Genomic DNA, 15,076 nt, shown 5'->3' with positions numbered 1-15,076 from the left:
AAGAAAAGACCATTGGCATTAATCCATAAGTATGTCAAAATATCAGTAATTGTCCTTACTTTATAGTCTTCATATCCTGCCTCCATTGCATCTTCAAGGGCTGAAAGACCTGCTTCTAACTGCAAAGTAAAATTTAAAATTAATAGGCTATATTTCATTTAACATGTCACTGAACCCATGCAAAGATAAACAAAAATTATATTAAAATCCTTTAAATATTCAAGTCTGTCCTGAAATGGAACTAGATAATACGATTAGAAAATGCAAATACAGTATTAAGGTGACTATTATCCCAATTAACATTGCAAGCCCAAACCAAAAACTCAGAGACAAAAATGTCAGAACATAGTTCAAATACAAACATATAAGGCTTGATTTATTATTATTGGCACTCGAACCATTTTACCTAGAATATAGTGGTGTACCGAATCAAAATTAGTTTTGACAACTTCTACACTAGAACCAGGTAGAAGACACTGATGAATGTTACAGCAAGTTGAGGAAGACTTGTTATAATGTATTGGAAAAGCTAGAATAGGAGAAGCAAAAAGGCATTCCAGCAAACATTTCTCTTTGGTGGAGAAATTGAACATAATATTGGTGAGCAACTGTAATAGCTTTACCCCTCTGTCGATGAGGTAGTGATACTAAGTCAGTATCTCAGATATTAATCAAAAACACTGCACGTTTTGATCTTAATGCCCTAGCACAGTGGATATATAATATAAATATGAAGGGCAGTGTCAATCTAGGTAAGAAGCAAAACTTTAATTTTGAGGGTGCTGTAAATGTGTAATTTTTTAACACAATGCAGGAGCCTGTGTTTCAGGCTCAGATAGATGAATGCTTTGATATCAGAAACTCAATGTAGTGACTTATATCATACGCCATGCCATAGAAATTTTTTCTCATATTTGTATTTAACATCTAAATGTAATCTACGTTTAATGTGCTTGGTGCAATTTTTATCATTTTGCATGTATGCCTAATCAACTAAACAGTGACCTAATCTTCATATAAGTTATTAACCAATATGCTTCTTACCTGTCCACAATAGCCCCCATTAACATAGAATGACTCAAAATAAAGTTCAATTGTGCTTGGACATGCATGTATCCCCTAAATACAATGGCCAACCACTTACAATGTATGCTAACTCCAAAAACCTCCAAAGTGTGACTAATGGAAATAGGCGAAAGAAAACCAAACCACGAGGGAGATTAGAAAAGGCCTAATAAAGATGATATTAAACCTTATCTTTTCAAACTTCATAAAGACAAAGAGCTAATCTAAAGCAAAATTTTACCATTTTTATCAATTCCAACTGAAACTAGAAAGAAAATGAAAATACCCAGATGCATTAGGTAATTATTCTTGAGTACCAGAAGTAGTGTGTAAGCATGCCCTTGGCAAGTTCCTTAAGTCATCAATGAAGCAATGATGTGGACCTTTCAAAGTATGGCTAACCCTACAAATCCTAGATAGCCTATCTAAACTAAGGAAAAACAACAAGAGGCAGTATGGAAACATATTCTCAAGATTTCTACTGCTAATTGCAAATAATAGAGACAATTATTTCTTCACAGTTCACAGTTCAGTGTCGCTGTGCCTACTAATGACTTGACCAAATATAGCTTAAGGACTGAATACTTAATCAAAGATAAGACAACCCAAATGCTTGCATCAAAACTAAATCTTTTGCTCGAAATATGATGCTTCAATGTTCTTACACCCCTATAAATATGAGGAAGAGAGGGAAAATCCATGAGAGGAGAAAAGAATAAGGCTACTATAGAAATGGCACATAACCCTTATGCAAACTCGACTAAGCATGTAAACACCTACGACCTTATCTCTTTATGAGGACTAAGAGTTTAAACCTTGGATCCTTCGTGCACTTGGGCCCCATTGTTAATCATAACCCTAATGAGAAGGCTAGTTATCTAAAACTAATGTGTCATAGAGAAAAAAAGGCAAAAATAAGAAGATTGGAAACATTTTATTAGTGTCGGCAGAGGGATCAGCATTACAAACTATCTATATGCATGTTCCCATGAATCTATAATGTGTAACTCTGCACCTTCACAAATTTGCTATGGACCCTGGAGATGCATCCCCTATGTTTTCAGACCCTGTCCCCTATAGGGTACCATTTTGAAACAGTTTATGAAATGTCCCCAGGGCGCCTTTATTTTTCAGAAAACAGCAAGGGACAGCTAGCCATATCCTGCCAAGTCAAAAAAAGCAATTTAAAAAACAACAAATTTGAGAAAAATAAGTCAAATGAAGAATGAAAGAATTTGAAAAACCTCCTCACACTGTTCTTCTCTGTTTTGGAGCCTTAAGGTGCAAAATGCAGTTGTTAACAATTTCAGAACTAGTTTGACATGGTTGCTAACAGTTCAGTAGTTAACGTGAAATATATGACTAGCAGCTTTGAAACTGTTTAGTTTGTATACATGCTGCCTGCAATTTAGAACAATATCATTTTGAATTTGACCTAATGGTTAAATTCTCACTCTCATGTCATGGTTATAAAATAGTAGCTACCTATTGTGACCTTTTCACAGATCGCCCCATTGCAAACGGGGACGCCCTCTTTCCTGCTTTCCAGTTTTGTTAGTTTAGGGTTTCGGCAGTCAAGAGACAATTTTGAGCTTCAAATATCCAAGTCTCGTCTTTGGATATGGTCATGTTTCTAGGTCTTCACGATGCAAATAATGTTAAATCTTTAATTTTTGAAGTCAATAGGATCTAAATGCTGAAGAGGATGTTAAAAATGTTTAAAATGATCCTAAGTGTCAAGTTGTCTTAGCTTGGCAGTTTATCTTTAAAGTGTTGAGTTTCCACTTTGCCTTAAAATTTGAGTGAGAAATAATGAAAATGTTGCTAACTGATGCAAATTTTGTGTGAAAATAGTAAAAGTCCCTATAGGAGTCGTTTTTCCACTCCTAAGAGATGAAATGAACCTAAAAATGCACAAAGTCTCGATGGACTTCTATTTTGCACCCTTGAACAATTGGGAAATTCGCAAAGTTCCATAGAAATAGAATTTCTAGTGCATAAACTGACAAAATTGGACTTGAAAAGCATGAAAATCAACAAAGTCTCAATGGAAAATGTTTTTCCACAAAGCAGTTAAGTGAAAATCAACAAAGTCCTGATGGAGGACGTTTTTACACTCAATTTTGAGCATCAAGTTACCTGTCTAATGTTAAGGACAAGCAAAGTCCCAATGGAGGTCAAATTTCCACTCCAAGACTTACTTTACAAGCAAATGAAGTGTTTTGTGGAAAGTCCAGATGACTGAAGAATTTACACTCAGGACAAAACAAACGAAATCAAGTGTCCCAATGGAGATCACTTTTCCACTGGGCTTACAAGGTGAAAAAAAAATACAAGGAAAGCTAGGTGACCCATGTTTTTCCACTTGAGGGAATAGTGACCAAAACAAAGTGAATCAAGCAAAAATTATGAGTCCTGATGAGGATTGATTTTCCACTTGAAGAGCAAAGGATCCAATGATGCAAAAATAACATGAATATTGTGTCGTGATGGAGGTCAATTTTCCACTTGGGGCTGATTTACAAAGATTTGACCAAATTTAGGTGTCCAGATGAGCATCGATTTTCCACCAAGGGGCTGGAGATCAAAATTACATGAGATTTTCAAGGACAATCAGTCCCGATGCAAGGAGGATTTTTACACGAGGGAATATGTAATGAAGAATGAATTGATGGTGAAAAAACAAAGTCCCAATGACTATCGATTTTCCCCCCTTGCAAAATTGAATGAGTTTTTAAGGCAAAATGAATACAATTTGAAGAGAATACAGTCCAGATTTGAGATCGATTCTCCACCATTTCATTTGGTGAACAAAAGAAAGAGGAAACAAGGATGAATTTAAATGTCTTTACACATCGTTTTTCCCCCACATTTCTGTGTTAACATTTTATATCCCAAATTCGCTGTGTGGTAACAATGTAAGGTGAAGTGCTGAATAAAACATGTGCCAACAAGCAATATAATAATCATTAAGTCGCCGATCCAAGATCAAGTGAGCCGGAAGAAGGAAGGATCAGAATCGTCTAAGTCAGCAAGGGAGGAGAAGAAGTGAAATTGCCTAAGACGTCAAGCATGAGAATGCCACCATTAAGGACATTTTGCAGCCCATCTGAAGATACCATCGCCAGCTGAGGGCACCATTTCCAGCTATCAATTCAAGGAAAAACGTAGCATTCCCAGCCAATGCAAATGTAGATTACATCAACCACATGAACAGCGCTAGTGAAGGATGACTTTCAGCTGATAAAAAACGATTTTCAGACTGTGTTTCACACTTTTACACTCAGAAATCAGACACAAGACAGTGAATTTGGTTGCAACATCATTCAATTTTCTGAGTTGAAGGACATTTTCAGACTTACAAATTAAAATCAGACCTTTCTTAAGTCTGAAAATCAGATTTCTTTAGGGCAAAATTTCCAGATTTTTTATCAAATCCTTTGTATTTTCTAGAATCAGCATTAGCTAGTTTCAATTTTCTGATTTTAGAAAGCTTATAAATCGGGAAAATTAATTGAAATCAGAACCTAGGTTAATCCTGGAAAATTATTTGTTCAACTTTGTTGACTTCTAGCTTCATACAAGTACCATGTCAAAGGCAGGGATAGCTGCAAGGAAGACTCAATTGAAGAAAGTGCTTGAGGGATACTATCCGGAATCTCAGAAATCTTCCAAATGGAAGAAGGTTGGAGACACCAACATGGAATACCTATATAGGAAAAGGATGGAACGAAGGATGTACGGAACGATGAACAAACTACCCTCTCCCTTAGCAGTCAACATAATGAAGAGTGGAATTTACTGCATGGCTGGATTGCCATCAACAATACAATGCAATGAGCTCATGGTTGAGTGTGCCATGCACTACAACCCATAGTCAAGAACAATCCGAACACCTAAGGAGTTGGTGCTTGCACCTCTCATCGAAGATGCAGTACAGTAAGAGAAGCGTTTGGGATTCCCAATTACCAAGGGATACAAACAAGAACTAAGGAGGACGCCCAAGCTATGTGCTAGAAAGGACCGGATGCACACATGACTCTCATTAACAACGAGTGGGTTCTTGAGACAAGGTGTCACCATTCCAAGCTACTGAAGAAACTCCTAAGTTCAGATTTCAAGGAGGATTTTAGTGATATGATCTTCCTACTCAGCTGAATCATGGGAGTACCTCAAGGAGCTTTATTTGAGACCTGGATGTTCTATTTCATTGAGGAGATATCAACTAGAACAGTAATGATAAATTGGGCCAAGATCATAAGTGACAACTTGGATATCCAGTCGAGGAATTTGGAAAGAACAAATTCTTTCTACATGACTTCTTACTTAGTCTATATGCTAGCAAGACACATCAAGTACAAAGGACTAATATGCAAAGGTGAAGTAGGGAACAAGCAATGACAACATAAGGTGTATGAAAGCTATCCGCAACTCCACCTACATGAGAAAGGACAGTATAGAAGGGTGAATGATACAGGTATAAGAATCCAGGGATTCACCTCCGAACCTTACAAGCTTCCCAGGTATCAGACGGACAAGATGGTGTTGCTTGAGGTAGCGAAGCAGCTATCAAAATTTGATTGTATTTGGAAAGAGAAGCATAGGCAAGGTATAACTTTTCCTATCACACTTGGGAAAATGATGGAGATATGCCCCACTGCAACAGCAGCAGATGCAATTAACTAAGAATTAGAATTTTTCCATCTTGGAATATACAAGGCGAGGAGTCGCTTTTATCCATTTCAAAGGATTTTAACAGCCAAAGTAGAGAAGTTGACATCGAGGACTACTGGGCAAATCTTACATATCAGTTCGGAGTTAGGAGAAAGATGTGATCTCGAATGTCGAACTTCATGAGGAAGTGTAACTTCTTCTAAATTCTTGATCAAGTGAAGGATGATGGGAATCATATTCATCCTCAATATGCGAAAGAGAAAGACAAGCCGGCTCCATCATCTGATTGGTCATAGCCTGTCATGTCCCCTCCTTGATCGTTATATATATCCTAAATGAAGTAATTATTATTGTTAATTAATATAATAATAACAACGAACTTCTATTTGAAATTTATTTATTTATTAAATGTATTATTTAATTAATATCTATTAATATTTATTACTAATAATATTCCTGAAATATTCAAATTAAAATAAATTAATGTTAGCTCTTACTTGGCATCAAAATACAATTGGAGGTTCTAAATCAATTATCACAGGTGTAAGGGATCAACAGCTCATCACAATCACCTTGAAATAATATTGCCAACGACGTATATATCTTCTGTTACACTGTAAAATGTAAGTATTCAGGCACTGTGGTAAAAAGACTTTGTGGATGTGGACATAAGTGAAAGATTGAAGCCATCCAAGAACCATGGAGAATACGTAGCTGGCAAAGATAAATGGTAGGAGTCATTATAAATAAGACATCGAAATATTAATGTTTGACTAAATTGTAATTAAGAATCACTAATTAAATTGGGGGATAAGAGCATGTGATACCATAGTTATCTCCTATCAAAGAAGTCGACATAATGAAGAGAATCGACAGCTCATGAAGAGGATCGATATAATGACCATAAGTCTGCATTGCTTATCAGACCGATCTCATAATAAGGTCAGACATTATCAAGCGGAGACATGATATAATAGGCAGATCAATGGCGATAATTACTACTACCCAAGGATATCGATCAGTCATCAATAATAGTTATTAGCCCTTATGAATAGCAGTGTATAAATATATTGCTACATATCGATAGATAATATCTAATATGAGGACATGATTAAGATTAATGCTAACCCATCATTAATTGCAACGGTATGATGAGTCATTAAGAACAGCGATTATGCTAATTGATAGAAAAATACTTAATTAGATATGAAGACAAACCGTTGGGTATGGATGGTGTCCCCATCGCATATGAAGAGGTGCCATCCTATGGTTTTGCAAGGTATAAATGGGAGATCAAACACTGTCCAACAAGGGGGGGAAAGGAGAAGGAGGTATGCTGCGTGGATAGAGGAAGAGGTCTGGAAGCTACAGCTGCGGGTTACGACAGGTAAGTAAGGAATGAATACTTCATTATATATGTTAATAAATATAAATAATGAACATTTTATTATATACGTTAATGAATATAATTAATGCTTAATTAATGTATATATTAATGAATATAAGTAATATTTTAATATATATATATTAATGAATGAATAATTTAATATATATGTTAATGAATGTAATTAATGCATATTTAATATATATGTTAATGAATATTTTAAGTAATATTTTAATATATATATTTATGAATGAATAATTTAATATATATGTTAATGAATGTAATTAATGTATATTTAATATATATGTTAATGAATATTTTAAGTAATATTTTAATATATACGTTTATGAATGAATAATTTAATATATATGTTAATGAATGTAATTAATGCATATTTAATATATATGTTAATGAATATTTTAATATATATATTAATGAATGGATTTTGGATATTAAGGAATATGTGTAAACATATGTTAATGAATATGTGAAAATATATGTTAACGAATACACATTAATGAATAGTTAGGAATATATGTTAATAAATAAATGTGAATATATGATAATGGATGTTTCCTGAATATACGTTATGGAATACATGTTAAGTTAGGAACATGTAAATGTAGATTATGAAGTGGAAAATAGTGATAAATTGTAAATTGTACAATAAATGTGATTGTATGATGGAGGCTATAGGGAGGAAACTCCCTTAGCCTAATGGAGGGATTATGATAATCCCTGGTAGGCAGTATATACTGAATATCTATATGCATATATGTATGGCTTGGTTGACAAAGTTCATCCAAGAAGAGACGGATCTGGCCGGTCCCCTCTGGTAGACTTGGATGATGAGATGCATCATCCAAGGCAAGGAATTGACATATGGTCTTCCTTGGATGGCTTGGGTGTAAATTACACCCAAGACACGAATCGAATTAACCTTCGATTTCCTAGATGGCTTGGGTGTAAGTAGTTACATCTAAGACAGGAATCGAATTAACCTTTGATTTCTTGGATGGCTTGGATGTAAGAAATCACATCCAAGACAGGAATCGAATTCACCTTCGATTTACTGGATGGCTTGGAACCAAGATGGGTTCCAAGAAGGCGAGCTTCACAGCTGCCTAAGGACATATCTTCGTATGGCATTCATATCCTTTTTATTAGATAAGAATTATGATTAGTGTTAATTAAGTACTTTAAAGTTAAATTGCAAGTTAGATTATTTATATATATGTGTATATTTGTTGTATTCTAACAATCTGTTTTGCAGGATAGTGATCCCTAACTAGTAGGGACATTACATAGCCCAAGGTAGTGGACTTGAAAATTTTGATGAGGGAAGTGAATGATTGCTCCAAAGAATGGGTAGACAAATAAATCAACAAGCTAAGGAGGCAGAGTACCACTTTGACCTATGAGAAAATGAATAGCGAGGAGTAATCTCTTAATGATGATGAGAGAACTATAAGTGATGTGAGAACAAATGATGATGAAGAGGGTTAAGCTCCTAAGAGAAGAAAAGGTATAGCTGGAGGAACACAAGCAAAGGGCAAGGGGATTGCTAGTCAGGAATCCAAACACAAGAAGCACAAATCTGACACTCCTCAATCTACCATGAGTTCCTCATTTGTTAAGGAGAATGACATACCAGAGAAAGACAATGAGTTTGAATGAGGTTCCGACACAGAGATCCTACCAAATAATGATCAGGATGAGCATGCATCAGCACAATCAGCACCACATGAAGATGAAGAACAACAACCAGGATCTCCAACCATTCAGCTTGAGTTCCATTTAGGAGATGATGTGGAAGACCTCAGTAAGAGGGGAGTAGATGAAGAGATAATTTCCGCCTTGAGAGGAATTGATGAAGATCATCAGCTCAAAGATGGAATGAAATTTTCCACAATTCTTGATTGGTTGATGGATAGTATGGAAAAGAAGAAAGTTATATAAGTGCATCCCAGTGAAGATATTGATGACTTCTTAGCCCAAATTGGTAAGGCTAAAGAAAAGAAGAAGGCAAAGAAGTTCTCTAAAATTACTAGAGATAATTCAAGATCCCGCATTTTGCAAGTGGCTGTCCCAACAGTTGACAAGCCTAAAGATGATATCACTCCCATGGACTATCAAGTTACAACAGTTGAACTTGGACCATCCACATAGCAACAAGAGTTTCAGGAGCTAAATGATTCTGCCAAGTCTATTGAGGCACGATTGAACAGGGTTGAAGAGAAGAAGGAAATGTTAGAAATAGAGAACAGGAAACACAAGGAATACATTGAGGGGTTGTCAAATCCCCTAAGGCGTGAGGATCCTACATTTGTTCCACTAATCTCTATTGCTCAAGGGTCACTTAATGATCACGAGGCAATGAGGAATACATTTCAAGAGGTTGGAAAATGGATAGAAAATATTTGGAAGCAAGTAGAAGACTTCCTAGTCTAGTTGGTCCAAGCCTACAATAGAACGCTGCTCATAAGTAGGATACAATGCTTGGAGGGAGTATGGGAAGAATTTCAACTAGTCCAAGACAAGACTATTCCTCACCCTAAAGTGTTGAGGCGGATTCCTACCTCAACATTGATCCAGGAGGGAGTAATTCAGGAGGGAAATGTATATGATTTCCATGGATGGTATTGTTCTTTGGCAATGAAGAAATCAGTGTTTGATCATGTGAGAGATGAGTGCATGGACATGGAAGGATCAATCTTAGAGATACAATCGAATATCCTCACTTCAATTGAGGAATTATTGGGACAAAATGTCCACACTTCTAGCAGCTTGAATTTGGAAGGATTGAAAGAGAAAATGAAGTTTGTTTACTTTCAAGGGCTAGAGTCTATCAAGAAGAAACAGCTAGATGATTTGGCTTCACTTATGATTATCATCAACAACTTGCAAAAGCATACCCCAAATTGGGAGAATGTCATGTCCCCTCCTGGATCGTTATATATATATGGAGAGAAAGAGAGAGACCCTAAATGAAGAAATTATTACAATTAATATAATAATTACCAATGAATGATTATTTAAAATTTATTTATTTATTAAATATTATTATTTAATTATTATTTATTACTAATAATATTCTTGAAATATTCAACTAAAAAATAAATTAATATTATATTATAAGCATAATGAATTAATTTCTAAAGCTTCCATATAAGTAGATTCTCCTTCACTTCAAGTATAATTGACGTTGATAGCTGTTCGTATCCCCACCAAATGATATTACTCACGAACTTTAGAAACAATAGGAGATATTTGAATTATTATTGATTTTATTTCCACTTCAATCGTAAGAGGATATCAGAGACATCGATAATATGGGGCAGCAACTATAATATCACCACTGAGAAGTCACAACAGCGATTGGCTAAGGCAGCGATCTGGCCAACGTCCTTGACATATCAGCGATTGCATACATGGCGTGGCTAAGATTAGAGAAGTAGTCGATATTGCTGAGCATCGATAATAACAGAGATCGAGGAGTAAGGATTTCACGATTATCATTGCCTATCGTGGTGACTAAGCTACTGGAGATTGCCACTGATGGGAATCAAACATTCATCACATGAAAAGAAGGCTTAAGTAAAGCGCATGGCATTAGTATGAATCAAATATTAGTATTACCATGACTATAGACGCTGAACGCAACTCCCTTACTGGGCGTGATCATATGCAATCAGCAATTGTTACTTAGGGAAAAACATTGAAAAAATTAAAATGATTAGCAGTTTAGTATGTTGAATGAGTTATAATTAAGACACTAATTAAACAATAATCAGATTGTTAAGAATTTTATCAAAGGATGCAATGTCACTTGAAACAATAGTAATCCATTTACAAAGAGGTGTGATTGGTAAGAGAATAAGCTGTATTAAAAAGAGTTGCAACCCAGATCGCACCCCATCATGATATATTAAAGGAGACTGGAACATCATTCTAAGGAAGGAAGGGAGGTGTTCGTGGAGAAAGAGCAGTCTGCGAACAGCAAGGTAAGAGATAGGAACTGCGGGTTACGAAGATGTAAGCAATGAATGAATATTTTAATATATATGTTAATAGATATAATTAAATGCATATTTTAGAATATATGTTAATAAATGAATATATATATATATATGTGTGTGTGTGTGTGTGTGTGTGTGTGTGTGTTAATGAATATAATTAAATGCATATTTTAATATATATAAAAATGAATATAATTAATGCATATTTAATATATATGTAATGAATATAAGTAAGGGATATTTTTAATATATATGTTAATGAAGGGCTTTAAGGTGTTAAGGAATATGTAAACATATGTTAATGAATATGTGAAAATATATTAATGAATAGTTAGGAATATACGTTAATAAATAAATGTGAGTATATGATAATGGATGTTTTCTAAATATATGTTAGGGAATACATGTTAAGTTAGGAACATGTAAATGTAGATTATGGAATGGAAAATAGTAATAAATTGTAAAATGTAATATAAATGTGATTGTATGATGAAGGCTATAGGGAGGAAATTCCCTTAGCCTAATGGAGGGATTATGATAATCCCTGGTAGGCAGTATATACTGAATATCTATATGCATATATATGGCTTGGTTGACTAAGTTCATCCAAGAAGATACAGATCTAGCCAGTCCCCTTTGATGGACTTGGATGATGAGTTGCATCATCCAAGGCAAGGAATTGACATATGGTCTTCCTTGGATGGCTTGGGTGTAAGAAGTTACATCCAAGACAGGAATCGAATTAACCTTTGATTTCCTGGATGGCTTGGGTGTAAGAAATTACACCCAAGACGGGAATCGAATTAACCTTCGATTTCCTGGATGGCTTGGGTGTAAGAATTTACATCCAAAACAAGAATCGAATTAACCTTCGATTTCCTGGATGGCTTGGGTGTAAGAAATTATATCCAAGACAGGGATCGAATTAACCTTCGATTTCCTGGGTGGCTTGGGTGTAAGAAATTACATCCAAGACAGGAACCAAATTAACCTTCGACTTCCTGGATGGCTTGGAAGTTGGAACCAAGATGGGTTCCAAGAAGGCGAGCTTCAGTTAAATTGCAAATTAGATTATATATATATATATATATATATTTGTTGTATTCTAACAATCTGTTTTGCAGAATAATGACCTCTAACTAGTAGGGACATTACAGAGAACCACTTCGATGCTTGCTCAAATGCCTTAGATGTGATTGAATTGCAGCAGGATGGTTTGCAAGTGTCACAATGGAAGAGCTCAATTCAGTCATGTACAAATTCATTGAATATGCAGCCAAAGAGAGGGATAGAGGAAGGAATCTTCTAGAAGACAGCTTGCTTGATGACTAGGCGACAATTCATTGGACCTCATTCTTCGAGCTTTGTGATATGGATAAGATTCCACTTTTTGCTAGAAAACCTAATTAGGGTTATGTTGGCATGATCTTGGCCATTTATTTCATTTTGAGACTATTTAAACTCCTCTCATTTTAAGGGAGAAATTTTGAGAATTTTCGCTTTGATGCTGCCAAAATTGAATTGAATCATTGAACTTGGGTTATTTTTATGAAATTTTGGAGTATCGTGTGGTTCTTTAATCCTCAATTTAGTTTAGAATTTTGCTTTAAGTATTTTAGTTGAATGAAGAAATTGTTGAATGGATCTATATGAAATTCGTTTATCCATATCACTAGCTATTTGCTGAAGGTAAATTTGCCTTGTGTGGTCAATTGAAATTTTTCTAAGCTTAACTTCGATTTCTACTTGCTCATTGATATGCGTCAAATGGATGGAGTTAGTGTTGTAGGTATAAATCTGAATATTTGTTGATTACCTTAGAAGATTGCACTAAGCTTTGTAGAGTTGTTCTTTGCATGACAAAACTAAGCCTAGTAGAATTTCATAGTCATTTGCTATATCTTGCATTATAGGATTAGAATAGAATTCAGTCCCTTTGTGCATACAGCGAATCACATTATCCATTAAGTTACCCACACGTCAAGACCTGACAATAGGAACCTTGGAGTCATCTTGGTTGATCATACATTTAGCATCCACAGTGATTTTGATCAAGAGAGGGTAAAATACTTTGGTATTTTATTCTATGTTAGAGGTCTCTAAAAAACACATCAACACTACCTTCGGATCTTTGTTGAGTGCACTCTAAAAAATGAGAACTTAAATAACAAACAAGCTTCGATGCTTCCTCATTTGTTACAAAACAAAATTGTAGGTTGTTTCTTCGTCTCACCCTTTCCTATAAAGATGCGATGTAAGAATATTGCTTCACAAACAACTAAATCAATGGTGAAATGTTCGACTTCTATGGAAGAGAAACCAATACTAATTTTCTTTTTACTCCCCCACAATATTGAACAAAATCCCAACAAGAAAACAAACCCTAAAGCAAACTTCATGTCATCCAATGAACCTATACAACCCACATCCAATTATCCTTTCAAATAAATATGTTCATTCTATTTATATTCCAAACCATACTCCATTGTGCCATGGATATATGTCCAAACTTGCTTTGCTATTTTCTAGAGTGAAACCTTTGGTTCTTACATAAACATCAAAAGATAACTAACCAAATAGCTAATTGTTGATGTGTTTTTTAGGACACATGAAACACTGAATAAAATACCAAGTATTCTATCCTCTCTTGAACAAGGAAACCTCAAATGCTAAACTTTGTGATCAAACAAGGCGACCCCAAGGTCTACAATGCGAACAATCAACTTTAGTTGTGGATAGACTCAATGTATATAATTTGATAATGTTGGTAATCACAAAGGGACTTATGTAGTGCCCTTCCCTAGTTCATCCTTTATGATGGTTTATGTTAGATACTTATGGACTTGTTTGTGTTCCTGATACTCCTTGCTTCTTGTTTGACTCTTTATATTGATATTCTCTTTGATATTAGTGGATTCATTATGATTACTATAATGATGTTGATTCTATACTTTGGATTAATTATTGAAGTTAGGTTTACGATTAGCTTTGTGATTATTCACTATTTAGGAGATGTGGTTCATGTTTATTGCTTACGATGATTTATCATATGCTAACCTTATTTCAGTGGTTACATTAGATGTGAATGATGTCAATGTCATTTATTATGTGATGTCTTTGCTATGATGTCTTCCTATTGTGGATGTGGAAGGGACGATGTCACACACTCATATATGAGCGGGGTGTGATGTTGCGATTCTCTTTCACCTACTTGTGTATTTTATGGTTATACATATTGTGTATAGACCTTTGGTGTTATGCAGCATGCAGATACTCCACCTAGTCTCACGGGTCTAAGCGTGCCTTTAATCCCAATGGCAGTTGATCGGAGGTGACACTAAGGCCCTACCACACCTTAACCCTAGTCAGTGTCCTATGTGAGTTATTGTCTCCCCGGTCTAGAGTGGTCTTGTTAGGATTTGTGTGGTTTTATAAAAATTGTATTTTATTTAATTTTATTGATGGTTTGATGTTTTATGTGGCTATGGTAAATAATAAATAAATTATAATATAATCGTAAGTGTGAATGATTAATTATGTTGGGATATATTAAGAGGGGTCTCGATTATTTTATTATTATTTTATGGATTGTGATGTGGGGATTATATTATTTTGCATACTATAATTATGTGTGGGAATTATTTATTTATTCGTTTATTTGTGGGTGATGTTATTTAGTAATTGAGTTTAAATTTGTTATTTTTATTTAGTTGATTTGAGTAATCTTATGTTCGAATGGGGGTTGCTAAATTGGCCCTCAATGTAAGAGGAGGAAAGGGTTGTTTGGCATTCAAGTGTGTTTTGGGGGGTTATTAGGGGAGGTGGTTTTTGAGGGTGGTTTTGGGGATTTTTGGATGATGGTATTTTTGTGGAAGAAAGTTTTCTTCGAAAATGGGAATTGTAGAGAAGAGTTTTGAATCTGCTTGTGTATGGA

The 15,076-nt window shown here is 34.9% G+C and overlaps 1 protein-coding gene across 11 annotated transcripts in view; it reads right to left on the bottom strand.

Annotated features, from left to right (window-relative positions):
- The window catches only part of LOC131070445 (protein MET1, chloroplastic), a 196,101-nt gene that overhangs the window by 89,007 nt on the left and 92,018 nt on the right, over positions 1–15,076 (bottom strand). For all 11 annotated transcript variants that reach the window (XM_059218383.1, XM_058005987.2, XM_058005991.2 and 8 more), the window contains exon 6: positions 60–119. In XM_059218383.1, coding sequence (XP_059074366.1) covers positions 60–119 — 60 coding nt within the window. The remainder of the gene's footprint in view (positions 1–59; positions 120–15,076) is intronic.

The sequence above is a fragment of the Cryptomeria japonica genome, chromosome 3, assembly GCF_030272615.1.
Source record: "Cryptomeria japonica chromosome 3, Sugi_1.0, whole genome shotgun sequence".
Lineage (NCBI taxonomy): Eukaryota > Viridiplantae > Streptophyta > Pinopsida > Cupressales > Cupressaceae > Cryptomeria > Cryptomeria japonica.
The sequence above is the reverse complement of the archived record's forward strand: the minus strand, read 5'-3'. Positions and strand labels throughout refer to the sequence as shown.